Here is a 17,339-nt window from a genome sequence, read left to right as displayed (position 1 = left end):
TACCGGACGAAAAGAGCTTTTTCTGTTGTGACTGTACTGTTCCCGTCTGACGAGGAGATTCTTCCCTTTTCTCGCCTTTTGTAAAGGTGTCTTAGACATTCCAAAGTGCTACAAAGCCTCTACTTCCTAATTGCAGAATATTGTTTACAGAGGGCTTATTGAGGGTCGGATTTAGCGTGCGGGCACGGCCCAACAGGAGAAAGGATTTGTCAAAGCAGTCTGACAAGAATGATAACAAACACACTTCTTTTCACATATATACGTTGCTTAACTTTATTTATGTACTCTTTTTCATCACTATAATTACATATAGTACAATAATGGCTATTATTTTCTACAAAAAGATTGCATAAATAATTTAAATGATGAAATTGAAAAAATAAATATGCAGTTCATTCTTTGTAACAGTCTTTTGGTCAGAGAGAGAGTGGATCCATTCATGGAGGAGGATACCGCTCAATGAGACCACACAGGTACAGTATATACAAGTTGCTATTCATGGCAAGTCTGCTTACATTATAAAAATCCCTTCCAGTTGCTATTTTAAATACACAATTGAAAAATAAGCAAATATTATCAGCATTGAACAAAAAAAAAGAGGTGGGTAAGTCATGAGCAGAAAATGTTGAACAATTGGCATTCTCATAATCTCTTTATCCTGTGTAAAATCAACATCCAGCCCACAATTTCAGAGTTTGATTCACTTATTTGTCTTTTCTTTTCCGGTCAGATGAGGAGACTGGAAGGATGACATCTTTGCTGAAGACTTCAGTAATGGATGTAGGTAACCTGCTAGCGATTGCAGATAGCTGAATATCTCCAAATGGTTTCCATTGAAGGAAGGTGCAGAAAGGGTTTTTTGCCCGCGAGGAATTTCTGCAGATTCTTGTGCACATGTGGGCCTCTTTTTCGAGTGTTCTAACAAACAGGAACTGACCATGTCTAGAGGAAATGGCTTTTTATGACTCAAATCCTAAACACAGGAATGGAACTATTTGGTAATTAGGACAAGTCACAGGAATATCGTTTGCGGTTCTTGACCTCCAGGGACTTGGACCGTGGAGGGCTGACACAACTTTTCGAACTCTCCGTAACGCGGCTCTAACTGCCAGTTCCGATCAGTTTCTTGTGGAAATGTGAAGTTGCAGAAACTCACAAGGTGACTGGCTCGGCTCCCCAGCCCATCAAGAGGACTCATGGGCTGGTAAAATTGACCAAGGTTAAGAATTCTGGGCCTCAGTGATCTGTCAGCAGCGGCGTGTCTTTTGGGCCCGACACGGCTGGACGGTTAAATCATACGCTGCTCCAAGTCCCAAAAGAGGAGGACAAATCTGGTACACAAACATTCACATGAGCGCTCGGTGGGTTGGTTGAGCGCTCAGTGTGTTTGCCCGTACGTTAGCTTACCCTTTCAATGAACTTCAAACTTGAAATGAACTGCTTGGGTAAGAATATGTGGAGTAACTCCTCCTCCCTCAAAATATCATGAACTATCACATTCCCTGAACTAATCTCACATAATGGCATACGTCTTTTCACTCAAGCATCCATTAGTCCACTGGCATTCTGTGATTAAACTGGGAATATTTAGGCTCAAGAGCACATACAAACATTGAGACATCTGAAATACATTGGAAACTTCTTGGCACGCCAACAAGTTTGTTAAATGCTAATGCGTGTATTCCTTCCCTTGGATTGCAGTTTCTGAAATATGTGTGCATATGTATATAGGTGTATTTGTATGTGTGCAAGAGAGAGTTTCTGTATCAGTTCAACTTTTCCCCTCAGTATGAATTGCTGTTGACTGAGGGCACTTTGCTACGGTGCTTCTTATTGCGCCGTGGCTTCTTAGAGGGCAACTCCTTGACATCCGATTGGTTGTGATGGCGAGTGTAGCGTTTGCACTTGCAAGACGTGACTACTCGGATTTTGTATGTCCGGTTTGGTCCGTTCGGACACTGGAGTTGTATCCGCTGAGTGCGGGAGTGAGCAGGGATGCAGCGGTAATCAGAGGAGCTGCTTCTCCACCATTTCCCCCTTAGAATTGAGTTTGGCATGAGATGAGCTGGAAGGCATTGACCGGAACACACCAGTTCCTTCACAGGTTTGACGCTACGGCAAGATCCATCAGTAACGTAGCGGGTAGAACGCAGCTCCCTACAGCTTAGTTCAGAGGCTCCTGGGAAAGAGAGCAAAACCAGAAGAGATTAGTTAAATGTTTACAAAATGGTTTAGGGATGCATCTTAAATAAAACACAGCTACCAATACTGGTAGTTATTATAGCTTGTATGACATACTGGGTTTTGGATTGTTCACAGCTATGATAAACAAAACAGATTTTAATTTTCATGTTTTGTTATATACACAGGCTTTAAGTAAATTTCCGAAAGTTGACTTTGTTGTGTTTTGTCAAGTTTCCCAGAAAAATTTGTTGTGCGTCCAACCCGAGAGGAAATGCATGATAAAATCTTTTTATATCGGCTCAATGTTTTTTATTTTTAATCTGGTCTGGATTTGGCCATTAATTTGTAGTAGATGTGCTCTTGGTTGAGGCTGGAATTGATGAGAAACACAATCAATTAGAAACCCACAGACACTAAACAACATAAGTTCAAAAAGGACTGACTTCTTGTGAACTGGATTGAGAGACTTCTGTCTGGGTAAGAGGTACATTTTTTGCAGTAATCTTTGAATTGAATGTAATCTCGCTAAAACTACTCAAACAATATCAAAAATGTCTTCATTAATTTTTCGCATTTTATGTGTCAGTTAAAAAGATTAAACTGAGAGTGGAAAGATCTATTTCGTTCTTTAGCTCCCCTCATGGAGAAGAACAAAGGATTTATGTATGTGATGAGTTCAGGTTCAGCCTCCCCTGATTCTCAGAAAATCTGATCTGATGTTTTATGAGGAGCTGGAAGAGATCCAGAGGAAGATGAACATATCTCAACATGACCCCACACTGACCACCAGAGAAAATACACACGTCACCTCTTCAAGAGCAGCACATGAGAGTGTGATTTCTTTCTCTACCCCATCCCACCCCCTGATGAGTGAGTATAGCGTTCATGCTTGGCTTGATAACTGTTTCCTTATGCTGAAATACAACATCATTTTAGAACTGCTCACTGACATAATTACTGAGCCTATTTGGAATTATCTTGCATCTTCAGTTGACTTTACAAATTGCTCAATCCTTCATTATTTTTATTACTTATTATTGTGATAATTTCATTACTCTGTTCATGGAGGATCGCTTATTATTATTATTGGAAGTAATCTGTGTATTTATTTAGCAATAAATTTAGTCATTCCAATTACTCAAACACACTTCCCAAGACTTTACTTTAGTCCAAAGTCTTGATTTGTGTTCTGGAAACAAGGGTGTTTTCTTACTTAAGTCATTTTTAAAAGAACCAAACTCAGACCCCTGAAAAGGACCAAGCGTGAAAACACCCCCCTTTTTTTAATTCTGACATTCACATACACAAACACACATTGTACATTGTTAGAACTACTGTTGGTTTGAATTCACAGTAGTTTTACTTTTCACAGGTGGGAGTCATTCGCATGGCAATGCCCCGAAGAAATGACCCCTTAGAATAACTTCTCACATTTTCAACTACCTTAAAACCATACTGTTGCAATTAGATGGTTATGGAAAGGCAGACCTTGTCTAATTGTGTAAAATTGGGGATACAGCAACAAAAAAGGGGTTATCGAAGTTAGTGTATCACTTGGGCTGGTGAAAAGGTGGAGCGGCGTACGTTCTTTCTGAATTAGAGCTTTTATTTAAAAGCGGCACATCTATTTAGAGCCGATACAGGATATCCAGTTTTCTGGAGGTTAATCATATGTAGCCTATATACCTTACACTATAAAAATGCAGGGTGAATTTTTAAAGTCATTGGTTTAACAAATTATTGGAGCAAATATCTTTATAGATAGGCTTCTTATTTAGTCACCCCATTAACTTTTCAGTTGCTGATATCTAATCCATTTTAGATTTAAAAAAATTAAAAAAAAAAAAAAAAAAAAACAGTGTAGGTCTCAAGATCTATCTAGCGGAAATGATTTAATTATATTTTAAACTAATTTTCAATCATTTATTAACTTGAAAACATGCAAACGCTCACTAACAGCAGCATACTCCTGAATAAAGTGTTCAGATACAATCTGTACCCGTCTACTTAAAATATCTAATCACTAATGTGCTTGCTTAATCAAATAGCCTAGCTGAAATAAAATTGATTAAAGTCAAAATAACTAAGTTAAATAATTTTATAGGCTAACAGCACTAGGGTAGCAGGGGGGTTATTAACTTTACATTAAAACTTTTTAAAGATCATATTCTATTGACTATTTAGTACAAATACATACAGTAGTTTATGTTGGTGTTGATCTATTTTGATAGAGCTCAATACTATTAATTAAAGATCTGTTTCTTGTTGCTTACCATAAGTACGTGAGTTGGCTGATGACCTCCTTCCTCCGTTCTTAGCCCGGTTCATTGTGTTATTGTCAGAAAGTTGTATCTGCTCCTCGGGTTTATTCGTGTCCTCCGTGTATTCTGGTATAATTTCTGTAGCATCATTTTTTAAAGCCCTCCATCCGTGCGCAGCTGTGAAACATCCCTGTAGCAGCAGCAGCAGCAACAGTCGCGCGCTGCAGTGCACGAGCGCTAGAGACACCTGCATACTAAAATAGCTAGAGAACGAGACGTTCAGCGGGCAAACTCTGACCGGTTTTCTTCTCTTCGTGAGAGGCTTTCCTTTTTAAAGTACCACAGGTTTGGGGGGAAAAAACCGAGATAATTTAGCGCTTACACGAAGTGGGAGGGATTTAGGCAAAGTAGCTCATTCAGAAACTGATAGGAAGGAAGGGGCACGCGCAGTGTAAGGTCAACTTGAAAAGAGGAAAGTCATCTACTTATTTTTAATTTTTTTTTTTTTTTTACCAGAAATGAGATGTCTTTACTGCTCTTTTTCATCATGTGTCGTGTGCTATTGTCTTCACTTCATAAAACACAGTCGGAAGTTTGGACAGACCTTCTCTTTCTTTTAAAAATTACCTACATATTTGCTGTATTCCTATATTTTTTATAGCCTACAATTCTACTTTATTGTTGTTGTTTTGTGTGCAATTGCAAAACTATACAACTATCTAAACGAGTAATTTTTAGACGTTTAAGAAATTCGACTTTTTAAAAAGGAATTTTCTGCTAAATTATCTTTAGGCAGACACAATCTGTTGATATTTTTCACGCGCAACACGAATTGTAATATAAATGTTGTGACATTTAAACAAAATAGCTTAAGCTACTAACGTTTTGCGATATCGTGCCCGATCCCAATGGAAAACGTGACTTGTGTTTATATCGTAGGCTATTTGGCGAATTTTACGTGCTATGACTAACTTGTAATGAGCTTAATCATAACTGGAACTTTTGAAAACCTTATATAGGCCTATACTTGTATGAAAAAGACTCATTTTTACTACCCCATCCCCCTCTTCCTTTGACTCTTTTATTGTGTGAATATTTTAAGGACACATTATCAGTCTGGTAGTTTTAAAGACTAATATGAATAAGCAGTGGAACACGCACAATATGCAGATGCTTTATGTCACATAACTGCCTCACATCAGCGTTAAATGCATCGCTTTGTACAAACACTGCCCTCTTGAGGGAGCCTAAACACACACAAAAAAAAAAAAAACCTTGAAAGATTATTTCTCTTTTATGGCATACTGTAAGTTCTGCTTCTCCTATCTATTGCATTATTTGATTCTGCATGAAAATACTTTAAGCTAAGCAAACAATTGTCACCATGCATGAGACTGGTTGAGCAACAACTTCTAATGCTACTCTGATATATTGTGTCCGGCCAATCGTTTAAGCTTAGAAACCACTTTGGCAGGATAGATGGAATTCTTTTGAGATCTAGACTATTGTGACTCTTCTTTTTGTCCTGTCATCATGAAGAAAAAGAAAGATCACAGTGTCCACCACAGGCCCAGTCTGATTGTAGCCTATGTTCTTTCCCTGTCATTCACTGGCTGTTTTTATATCTCTTTGGGTTTGTGCACAGAAAACACAGGCATGCTTTATCAAGATAGCAGCTTGAGCATAAATAACACTTAGATGTGTTCCAGATTTACAAGGCCTGCCAGCAAAAGATATTTGTATAAAGAAGGAAAAAAGGGTAACACTATGTCAAAGCCACATAAACAAAGCATTTAACTCATCTGGACTGACAGGGTTAGACTCTCAATGTATATGAAATGCAAACATACTGACTTGCAGCTGAGCATTAAAAGTTTTTAGATAAAGGAACAGGGTCAAAGTTGAGCAGAAATGTACTCTTGCAAAAACAAAAAGTGCTGTCAGCCCCTGTTAATAAGTTTTTGCCACTAGATTCATGGTTAAATCTTGTATAATAATAATAATAATTATTATTATTATTTGTTTTTAACAACATCTATTGCTTCATATTTTGAATCTTATTTATACATTTTTAATTCTGTCTCAAGTGCCACTTACATATATTTACAATATCTTACATGGGTCATAATAAAGTCTGAAAATGTTCTTCTGTCTATGATAATCGGGGCAATTTTTCACACACAACTAGTCAGCAAAAAGCTTAGGGAATACTCTCAGGGATGTAGTCATAATAACATTTCAAAAAGCATGCCAAGAGGATACATATTAGTGTGTACGAATGTAATATGTGGTAAATGGAGCAGTTTTGCACAAAACATCAGTGATTTCTACAATCAAATGCGTAGATTACACCATATTCAGCTGTCTTGGGAGCTGATGTCTCATTTAGAAATACAGTCCTAACAAATATTATTATAAATGAAGCATTTGCGCAATGTTACTGAAGAAAAACATTTATGGATCATATTTTATGTGTAAAGCTAAGTACAGCTCCCCTGCAGCTTATGAATCTACAATATTACAGTAATACCTCAGATCTCAATCTGCCAAGTCATTTTCATTTGCCATTGGTAGCACATTTTTCATACAAAAAAACAATAGTCTGAAAATTTCACAGAAATAGAAGCACATTAGATGTTTAAATAAGCCATGACTAGCTGAATCATACTTCCAAGACTAAATCATGTTTTTAAAGAGTTCATTTGAGTTTAAGAGCAGCGGAAACCTCAGCTGTGGTTTTATTGTGATTCTCGGCAAACCTTGCTGACCGCTGGGTCCATGTGTTAACCACTCTATGTACAGTAACAGAGCTGCCACAAGTGCAGTTGTAAACAAAGATCACCTAGCCAATATTTATCCACTCTTACAAGATATGCACACAGGCTGGTAGTGTAGTTGCAGCTAGCATGGTGAGGAAAACCATTAAACTCATTCTGATGAGGTTATGAGCAAATGGATTTGTAGGAGAAATATAATGGACAGTGCTTACAAGCTCAGTTATGAGAGAATATTATTGAGAAATAAAGTGCGTCATTGTTCTCTGGTTCACTCTGTTACAATCCAGATTGCTAGTTTTCCAAAATTATTTATTTAATCAAATCAGGTCCAAGGTTACTGGAAGTGAGATTGTGCAGAACAACGTCATTTCAATGTCTTGAAATTCTCAAGTGATTTGGCATTGTCATTTACACAGTGTGATTATGATCACTGTGATTTTGCCAAGTAAGATATGTTCCTGGATCAACATATTTTGTTGATCCTGGAACAACATTCCTGTCTGAAATTTTAGTCTTTCATTTTGGATGAAATATTTGAATGCTACTGATCCACAATATGATTTCTGACTTGTGATGCAGCATCATAATCACACTGTGTTCGTTCGTTGGCCCCCCGCCCCGACTAAGCCTGGTTTCTCCCAAGGTTTTTTTCTCCATTCTGTCACCTGATGGAGTTCCTTGCCACTGTCGCCTCTGGCTTGATTAGTTGGGGACACTTAATATTCAACAATATTATTGATTTGACTGCACTGACACTGAACTGAACTGGGGTGTGTTTCCCAAAGCGAACTATGGTCGCAAGTTCCGTTGTTACCAATAGAGTTCAATGGGACTTATGACCATAGTTGACTAACGATGCTTTCAGGAAACGCACCCCTGATGAAGACATCACTGTTTTCTGCAGAACTGCTTTATGAAATGAACTAATTTAATAATTGATGATCTTTGAGGAATGGAACTGATTCAACACTGAACTGCCTTCAGCTGAACAATGACACTGTTTTCTTTTAGAGCTGCTGTACAGCTGAAATTAACTCTGTTTGCATCATTGAATCATTTTCCTGTTATCACTGTAAAGCTGCTTTGAAACAATCTAGATTGTATAAAGCGCCAAATGAATAAAGGTGACTTGACTTAAAGGGTCGAATCTTTTGTTTCAATTCAGTGATTCGGATCACGTATGAAACTGGCAAACTGCTGAAATCACGTGACTTTGGTGCTCCAAACAACTGATTTGATTCATAAAGCTCCAAAGCAGTATTTTGAAATCGGCCATCACTAGATATTGTTGAAAATATTTTTTTTGGCGCACAAAAAGTATTCTCGTCGCTTTATAATATTAAGGTAGAACTACTGTACTCACATGAACTGTTTTAAATATGTTTTTAGCACCTTTCTGGATCTTGAGAGGTTCGGTGACATTGCTGGCAGTAAAGGGCCTCACTGAGCCATCGGATTTCATCAAAAAGGTTTTAATTTGTGTTCCGAAGATGAACGAAGTTTCTTACGGGTGTAGAACGACATGAGGATAAGTAATTAATGACAGAATTTTCATTTTTGGGTGAACTAACCCTTTAACCCTATCCCTACCACTAAACCTAACCCTACCCAAAACTTATCTCTAAAATCAGAGGGAAATGATAGGAGAATAACACTGATGTAGAAGCACCTAACCCTGGTTGTAAGCCTAAACTTGACATAAACTGTAAACTTGTCCCTCAAATCTGATTGGTTCATTGGAATGTTGTTCCAGGATCTACAAAGACGTTGAACCAGGATGTTGTACTTGGTGAAATCATGTTCACCTTGTCAGTCATTATAGATATTATTTCTGGATTTTTTTTTTTTTTTTTTTTTTGGTAAATGACGATCATGCTGTATTCAGGATTTACTATACCAGAGCCATTCTAGTTGTAGTGACATTTAGAAGAGTTTTCTCATTGTGTAATGAGTACATGTATCATTTTAGTGTGTGTTAATACATCAGTATTGTACTTGTTATGGAAATAGCTTTCTTGTTATTGAAAAGTCACTTAATTTTACAAGATGTAACATTTTGTATGTTGTAATCTTTGACGGAAAACTCAAAATATGTGGATCAATATGTTGCAACAGTTTGTAAGAGCTGAATGCCATTTTCATGGTACATAAATCACTCATGTCACAACACAATTTCACTGGGTGTTAGTTTTCTGAGTGGAAGTGTCTCTGAATTTATTTGGAAACTGAAAGCGACTATTGAAATCTGTTGAAAAGAAGATTTTTAATTGCAGAAACACACAATGATGATTTGCTCTTCTGATGAAGCGCCACCATTTCCCAGAATGCTCAGCAAAGGTGCGTTAATTAGGCATGAACGTATAAAAAGGCTCAGCTGCTGAGCATACAGGAATTTATTTGGGTTTTAAAAGAAGGAGGGGGGAAAGGAAGTTATTTCAAGAGCACGTTTCAAAAAGCTCCACAAGTTTGCTTTTTTATGGGATCAATAAAACCAGATAACAAGCATGTGAAAATAATCTTGCTTTCTGGTATCTAATCCAATAAAGACTAATTATAAGCAGGACTAATAAACAGGGTCATGCCACTGGCTGTCATGTGAAGATAGCTGATGATGGAGTAGCAGGAAAGATATTCCCACTGGCCACCCACACTGAAGAGACTGTGCTGAGAAAATAAACCTGCTTTGGGAAGGGACAGGTTTCAGACACCTCACAGTGTGGACTTTCCTTCCGTCTGCTTTTGTCGATGCTGTCGATTTGTCATGGACTGCCAAAGACAACAGATGTGTACGTAAATCCTACTTTGTGCTGATATATTGTTGCAACCTTCTTCGTTTGGGTTTCCTTTGAGTCAGAGTTCACTCTGAAATTTATTTATGTACATATTGTGAAGTCAAAAGTGTTATTTTGAGGAAAACTCATTGTATGTCAAACAAAATGCATATCAAAAACAATTTTAGCTGTACCCTGTTATAGAGCTCATTGCATTTTTCATTTCCCAAACATTTTACAAACATTAGTTGAACTTTTTGCCACTTTGGTTTTCTACCGCCCACATTGAGACTTCAGTTTCTTCCAAATCTAGCGAATGGATTAATACTTGACCTTGCAAATGGGGGTCAACTGTGGAGTCTGTCCTTCATTAGCGCATGTTTCTCTGCTGTATCTTAGCTCTGGCTTTATTTGTGCATCAATAACACAGCTGAAGATCCTTTTTCATGTGGTTTTTGTGTCTGTGGCTAATTAGAGATCATTACGGTTGATCTCCTACAATAATGAAGTTGTGCTTTAGATGTGTCTAATTTGTTGTTCTACATGACTAGGAACAAGTGCCGTGTGCATATTTCACGCCTAAAATAAAACAATGACTTTGGAAAAATAACAGTCCATCCAGCTATAACATCCTTCCCAGTTGCTTCCAAATCAAACACCCCCGCCAGTATCTCGCCAGCAATCTGACTTGGACCCTTAGGAGCCACACAGCCATATTCTGCTGTTCTTTACATGACAGTTCTTTAATAAATATCAGACGCACTTGGCAAGGCCCCGCAGGAACGACACAACAGCAGAGTGCAGGAAGATGAAACGAGCAACACCACTGCGGGCACAAGTGCTTGGAAGAGGATCTGAAGCCCATCCATTCCAAGAATGTTCTCTCCCATATTTCCCAATAATTAGTGCTGCTCCACAGATGTTCCTTTTTTTCTTAAGTTTTCATTATGGGAGCATGCAGTGAAATGGGACAAAAAAGTTGAAAAGGGGAACATCATATGCTTTTCATTTAAGCCAGTCATTAAGGAAGACGACAAAGAAAAAGGGGGATATCATTTACAAGAAGTGGCATTAATAATGAGATTTTTATAAGATTAGTTCTTGTTACTGAAACTAAGTTCTTCTGCCAAATTATCTATCCAGAATTTGGTCAAGCCCACCTCATGGTTACAAAATCTGTCAGGCAATGTTTATAAAAATATAAAACACAATTATAATTTTCTTAAAATAATATTTTCCTTTTCTTTCTTATTAATTAACAAATTTACACTGACATATCATCCATGACCTAAAAGAATTAGTTCACCCAAAAATTCTAATTCTGTCATCTCAATTCTAGTTGTTGTTTTGTGAAATTAAGCTCATGTATAGTAAAAGAATTTAAATGTTAAATGGGCCATATAATGCCACTTTTACAATATGTAAAATAAGTCTCTGATGTCCCCAGAGTGTGTATGTGAAGTTTTAGCTCAAAATACCCCACAGATCATTTTTTATAGCATGTTAAATTTGTCACGTTTTGAGGGTGAACAAAAACGCTCCGTTTTTGTGTGTCCTTTTAAATTCAAATGAGCTGCTGCTCTCAAGAAGAGGGCAGAGTTTCAAGAGCTCATAGCAGCACCGATTAGGGATGGGCGATACCACTTATTTTGTTTTCGATACGATACCGATACTTTCAAGGCCATTATCGCCAATATTGATACCGATACGATACCTCTAATATGAACTTATAGATTCCCAGACGGCTACATAGTCTGGCCCAGACCCGGCCCACATCTGGTACATGTGGATTATACGTGGATCAGATGCGGGCCGGATCTGTGCCGACACTATGTTGCTGTCAGGGTTTTAACCTTTATTTAATTATTGAATTACTAAGAGTAATATGGGTTATGATACCCACTTAACATTATATTTGAAAGGCATTTTAACATTCAATATGCCTTAATTGCAGTTTATTAGATTGTATTTTTGTTTACACGTCGTTAAAATGTTTACTTGGTAAACCATGGAAAATCTACAAATAAGCCTATATGCCTAGCTGAACTATGGTCACTGTAGTAATGGTTCATTTTCATAAGCTGCCAATGACAGGCTGTTGCACCCATAAAATGAAACATTTGTATTCTGACAGAACATCAATATGAACTTTTAACCTTCAATTTAAATAAATGTAATTGCACAAACTATGTAGGCTACTATTTCATTTTGTTTATTGTGAAATAACTAATAATAATAATATTATATTTTTCTGTCTTCTGTTAAGCATTGTTCTGGGCTGCGTTTCCCAAAAGCATCAATGGTTTCTTGCGATACTAAACGCAGCCCTGTTTGAATGTAGTGTCGGCAGTGCGCGAACGCTCTCTGTGATTGATTGGTTCTGACTTGCAGCATTTGCGTGTTCAGATGAGCAGAAAATACTTCTACTACAAATTATTCGCTAACATAGTTTATTTGTCCAATTCAATGCATATTGTATGCATTAAATTTATTGTTAAATAAACAAAATAACTGGTAAAAAAAAAAAAAAAACACACCTTAGTATCGATATTTTAATTTGAGTATCGATACTTTAAATACTCAATGTCAGTATCAATATATAGATACTTCATATCGATCTGCCCATCCCTAGCACCGATTACCTCACGAAGACTCACTAAAAATGTCAGAAACTGTTCAGTCTTTTATGTTCAAACCGAAGTCGGACAATGATGGAGAGACTCAAGAAGAAGTGACAACATGTAGAATGCAACAGGACGTTTCTGAATGGTTTGTTGATGAATTTATGTAGCTGATGTGGAGTTAACTATCTTAAAGTCATTGATTAGCATATTCTGTCATGATAATCTATAAATTGCTCGTGTGGGAACTGTTGTAAGATGCCTACAGAGCCAGAGAATATATACTGCATGAAAATAGAACAGGTAGGGTTTAGTTTAATTACGGTTATAACTTGTCATGTTGTTATCTTGCTTTTATGACATGCTATTGCATTTGTGTTACATGCTGTATCGTGGTAATAACATGGCCTCACCCCTTTTCTCGGGGGCAGGGTTTATGTAAATTTTAGGTGAGATGTCACCAACCCGGGAAGAAGCTCGTTGTAGTTCCTACCAGCCATTTGTTGTAGTCCTTAAACAGAGAATTCTTTAAAAGAAAATATCTCCCTTTGCTTTGAATTTTGTGTATGGAAGTAAAATAATGCCATATGTTTTTGAAGCAAAAAGCATGTTGAATTGCAGTAACTGAAAAAAAAAAAAATGCATTGCATTAACCATGCTTGAATTTTAATGCATTGTATTTCAGGGCTTGCATTTTTACGGGCTGAAATTCAACATGGTTTTATATTTAAGCTGTGAATATTTCAATTCAAAACATTTCACACACATTTTCATTATAAAAATGCAATAATCCATATTCACCTTTCAGATTTCACTTCCAAAATATTAATTCTGTTTAAAAATACAACCTATAATATTCAGCAGGCAATTTTCGGTCCATTTTATTTCGCGTCCACAAATTCAGTGGTTCAAATTTCAACATTTCACATCCGGGAACTGCAGGAAAAGCAGTAGAGTACAGAGCATAATCTCCATCTGCTGTTAGTCGACCTCACCAGCAGGTGGTGCAAGCGCATGTTGACGAAGAGCACAGCAACAGATAGAGCAAGTCATTCATTTCATTAATTAAAATGGATTTACATTAATGGAGCAAGTGGTAAGTGTATGTGTGATGATTATCAGGATCAGTATATATGCAGAAAAGCTGATACAGACACAAAAAGTTGTGTTTACATTTAATTCAATGTCTTTACTGTTAATCCCTGTGTAACCTACATGTAAGCAGATTTCTCTACAGTGAACAAGATTATAATGTTATTCTCTGATTCTGATGTACAATTCAAACATTAAATCTGAGGTAGACATATAAGTTTCCAGTATTTCACTAGGAAACGCTTAGCATCAAACTTTGCACGTTACGTCCATATTCTGAGTCCATCTGCTTACCTGTACCCTATATATTACAGTATAGGTGCGAGTTCAGTGGTCTTTTATATCACTGTCTAGTCTAAAAAGCTAAGTTAAGCGTCCAGATGGCAGGGGAATCCTGGAGTATGACGTGTGAGGGAAACCTCAGTACTGCAGCACAGCCATGATATAAAGTTAAGGAAAGTTATATGTCTACCTCAGATTTAACGTTTGAATTGTACATCAGTACCGGGGAATAACGTTATAATCTCGTTCACTGTAGAGAAAGCTGCTTACATGTAGCTGACACAAGTAACAGTAAAAGTAACAGTAAAGACATTGAATTAAATGTAAACACAACTTTTGTGTCTTTATTAGCTTTTCTGCATATATACTGTCCCTAATAATAATTACACATGCACTTACCGCTTGCTCCATTAATGTAAATCCGTTTTAATTAATGAAATGAATGACTTGCTCTAACTGTTGCTCTGCTCTTCATCAGCATGCGCTTGCACCACATGCTGGTGAGGTCGACTAACAGCAGATGGAGATTATGCTCGGTACTCTACTGCTTTTCCTGCAGTTCCCGGATGTGAAATGTTGAAATTTGAACCACTGAATTTGTGGACGCGAAATAAAATGGACCGAAAATTGCCTGCTGAATATTATAGGTTGTATTTTTAAACAGAATGAATATTTTGGAAGTGAAATCTGAAAGGTGAATGTGAATTATTGAATTTTTAACTATGAAAATGTGTGTGAACTGTTTTGAATTGAAATATTCACAGCTTAAATAAAAAACCATGTTGAATTTCAGCCCATAAAAATGCAAGCCCTAAAAATACAATGCATTAAAATACAAGCACGGTTAATGCAATGCATATTTTTTTTCAAGTAGTGCAATTCAAGATGCTTTTTGTTTCAAAAACATATGGCATTATTTTACTTCCATATTTGAGCGTCCTAACTTTGTAGATATTGTTTATGCTCTAACAGCAACATTACACACTAACTAAAGTTAAAAAAAGTGAAATCATAATAAACCACCCCTTTAAAAAAAAGAAAATATATATATAGAGAGAGAGAGAGAGAGAGAGAGAGAGAGAGAGAATATACATGTGGGGAGGGGGGACCAAATGTACCCACAAGTATAGTAATACCAGTAAATTTTGACCTCTTGGGGACATTTTTTGGTCCCCATGAGGAAACAAGCTTATAAATCATAAAAAAAGATCTTTTTTGAAAATCTAAAATAGCAGAAAGTTTTCTGTGAAGAGCAGGTTTTCGGTTAGTGTAGGGGGATAGAATATACAAACCATTAAGTCTATGGAATGTCCCCATAAAATATAGAAACCCAGTGTGTGTGTGTGTGCGTCCCAGCCTGCTCTGTTTTAGCTGCTGTGTTTGTCCTGATGTCTGAAGTGCTTTGTTTCTCCTCCAGGTCTGGTTCTGTGGTCCTGCATGGTTTGTGAGTGTGACAGGGTGGAGACCCTGGACAGCAGTCTCAAAGGACCCCACAGCTGGGCTTGGGTAATTGCAGTGTGCGCAGGGTCGTGGATAGAGATCGGCCCTAGTGTCAGACCAATTGATTTGAACGTTTTCAATGATCCTTGTGGATATATGAAGTCTGAAGCTGGTCATCCCCAGCGCCAGGTGTGCCGAACAAATGCTAAAGGACCTCAAAGACCATTCGCATCAAATCACAGGCAAATTGTCCTTTGTGATTCTGTGACAGAGTGTTATATGAGTATGTGGATATGAGTATGAGTATGTGTATGCGTCAAAAGAAAGAATTTTGTTAGTGTGCAGGTCATGGTACAAGGAGCACAGGACCCCAGAGGAAGACAGATTTATGGAAGCGTTTGTCTCCATCTGTTGGAGACAGACTATAAACTCTTACCATAAAGCATCTTTTGGAAATGTGCATAAATAATGTACTGTACTGTACTGTACTGTACTTCCATAAATACATAAATATTCACACACCCTGACCCAAAACCTACTCATATTTTATAATGATCTCTTCAACAAATGAAGTACTTCATTTGCACAGTCTTTGTAGAATTGCTGAGGTTTCTTAAATGTTGCATTAAAGTCTGTACTCAGCTGAATGTTACCATACTTATCTCTGTTATCTAACAGGAGTAATTAGGGGCTGTTGTGAGTGCTTTTTCATGTGCCTCATTCTGTTGTAATCAAAGACCGCAGAGGCCCACAGACATGGACTGCTTGCAACACATAAGGAGAACTAATAGTGTATTGTCATGCAAACTACTCTTGTACATGAGAAATGAGTCCCTCTCATGCTTCTAGGAGGAAATGCAAAAAAATAATTTATTATTGCATTGAGCAATATGAATAATACGAGAAAATGAAATGTAATATTAAAGTTGTGTTTTTTCTGGCTTTGGACTTTGGAGAGACAATACAAGAAAAAAGAAAGGGGAAAAAAATGTGTCAAAGGTTGAGGATACTGTTTGATGTTACACTTTTAAAAGTATCACTGTTATTTATTATATCATACACTGTAAAACAAAACAGTGAAATTAATTAAATGAAATGAGTTTGTTTCACTCAAATAATAATGAAAGTTAATTGTACTTAAAAGAAAAAAGTTGCGTGAACTCAAAATTTCATTGTAGTAAGATGAACTTAAAATTATGGAGTTGAGCTGCAGCAGATTTCTAATTCCCAGCATGCTTTGCATCAGACTGTATAAATAAATGTTGAAATTAAGTGTTATTTTGTGTTTTTGCATAGGGATACATAGTGTTTAATGTTGTGTTATGTTGGGATTTACAGGGGGTTCTGTTATGTTAGTTTTGTAGGGTTACCATTGTGGTGAAGAGTAGAGCCTGTGGTTAGGTTAAGGATGGGCTGCAAAACTTTTAAGACCATTTATAAAACGGTTAGTTCTTGTCCTTGATTCTGATTGGTCAATACGATAAAATAGGGCTATGACTGCTTCACCCAACAGTTCTGTGTATCACTACACAACACCCTTAGCAACCACTCTTAGCAACGTAAACTGTATGATCTCAATTGATATTGTTCATTGAAGCTTATTGTATTATGTAGAAGAGTATTGTGAGAAAGAGATCGAATTTATTACCTGCATTCAGATTTAGCATTTTCCTTCAGGTCAGTCCTATGTTCATAATAAAAAATCAGTTTAAATGTCCGATGTAATAATCTTGTCCTTTTAACAGTTAAGGGGTTTTCCCGTGACTGACAGTTGCTATATATAGTAAAAGCATTTGTCAGTTGCGTCTTGTTCCGCGTTCACAACAATTCAGTCTTTTCAATGTAAAAGTCTTCACTACTGACTGACACACTCATAAAGACAGTCTTTGCCACCATCTAATGACGTAATAA

The 17,339-nt window shown here is 37.0% G+C and overlaps 1 protein-coding gene across 1 annotated transcript; it reads right to left on the bottom strand.

Moving 5' to 3' along the window:
- Positions 1-244: 244 nt before the first annotated feature.
- sost (sclerostin) lies at positions 245-4,793 on the bottom strand. The gene is made up of 2 exons (XM_051915417.1): positions 4,458-4,793; positions 245-2,179 (listed from the first exon to the last, which is right to left on the bottom strand). The coding sequence occupies exons 1-2, from the start codon at positions 4,696-4,698 to the stop codon at positions 1,785-1,787; spliced, it is 636 nt and encodes a 211-aa protein (XP_051771377.1). The 5' UTR covers positions 4,699-4,793; the 3' UTR covers positions 245-1,784.
- Between the last annotated feature and the right edge of the window lie 12,546 nt (positions 4,794-17,339).

Source organism: Ctenopharyngodon idella, chromosome 12 (genome assembly GCF_019924925.1).
Source record: "Ctenopharyngodon idella isolate HZGC_01 chromosome 12, HZGC01, whole genome shotgun sequence".
Lineage (NCBI taxonomy): Eukaryota > Metazoa > Chordata > Actinopteri > Cypriniformes > Xenocyprididae > Ctenopharyngodon > Ctenopharyngodon idella.
The sequence above is the reverse complement of the archived record's forward strand: the minus strand, read 5'-3'. Positions and strand labels throughout refer to the sequence as shown.

Excerpts from the sequence above, each read along its gene's own strand:
- sost (XM_051915417.1), bottom strand. The coding sequence starts at position 4,698 with ATGCAGGTGTCTCTAGCGCTCGTGCACTGCAGCGCGCGACTGTTGCTG. Across the intron at positions 2,180-4,457 it reads AGCCAACTCACGTACTTATG|GAGCCTCTGAACTAAGCTGT; the intron begins GTAAGCAACAAG and ends TCTCTTTCCCAG.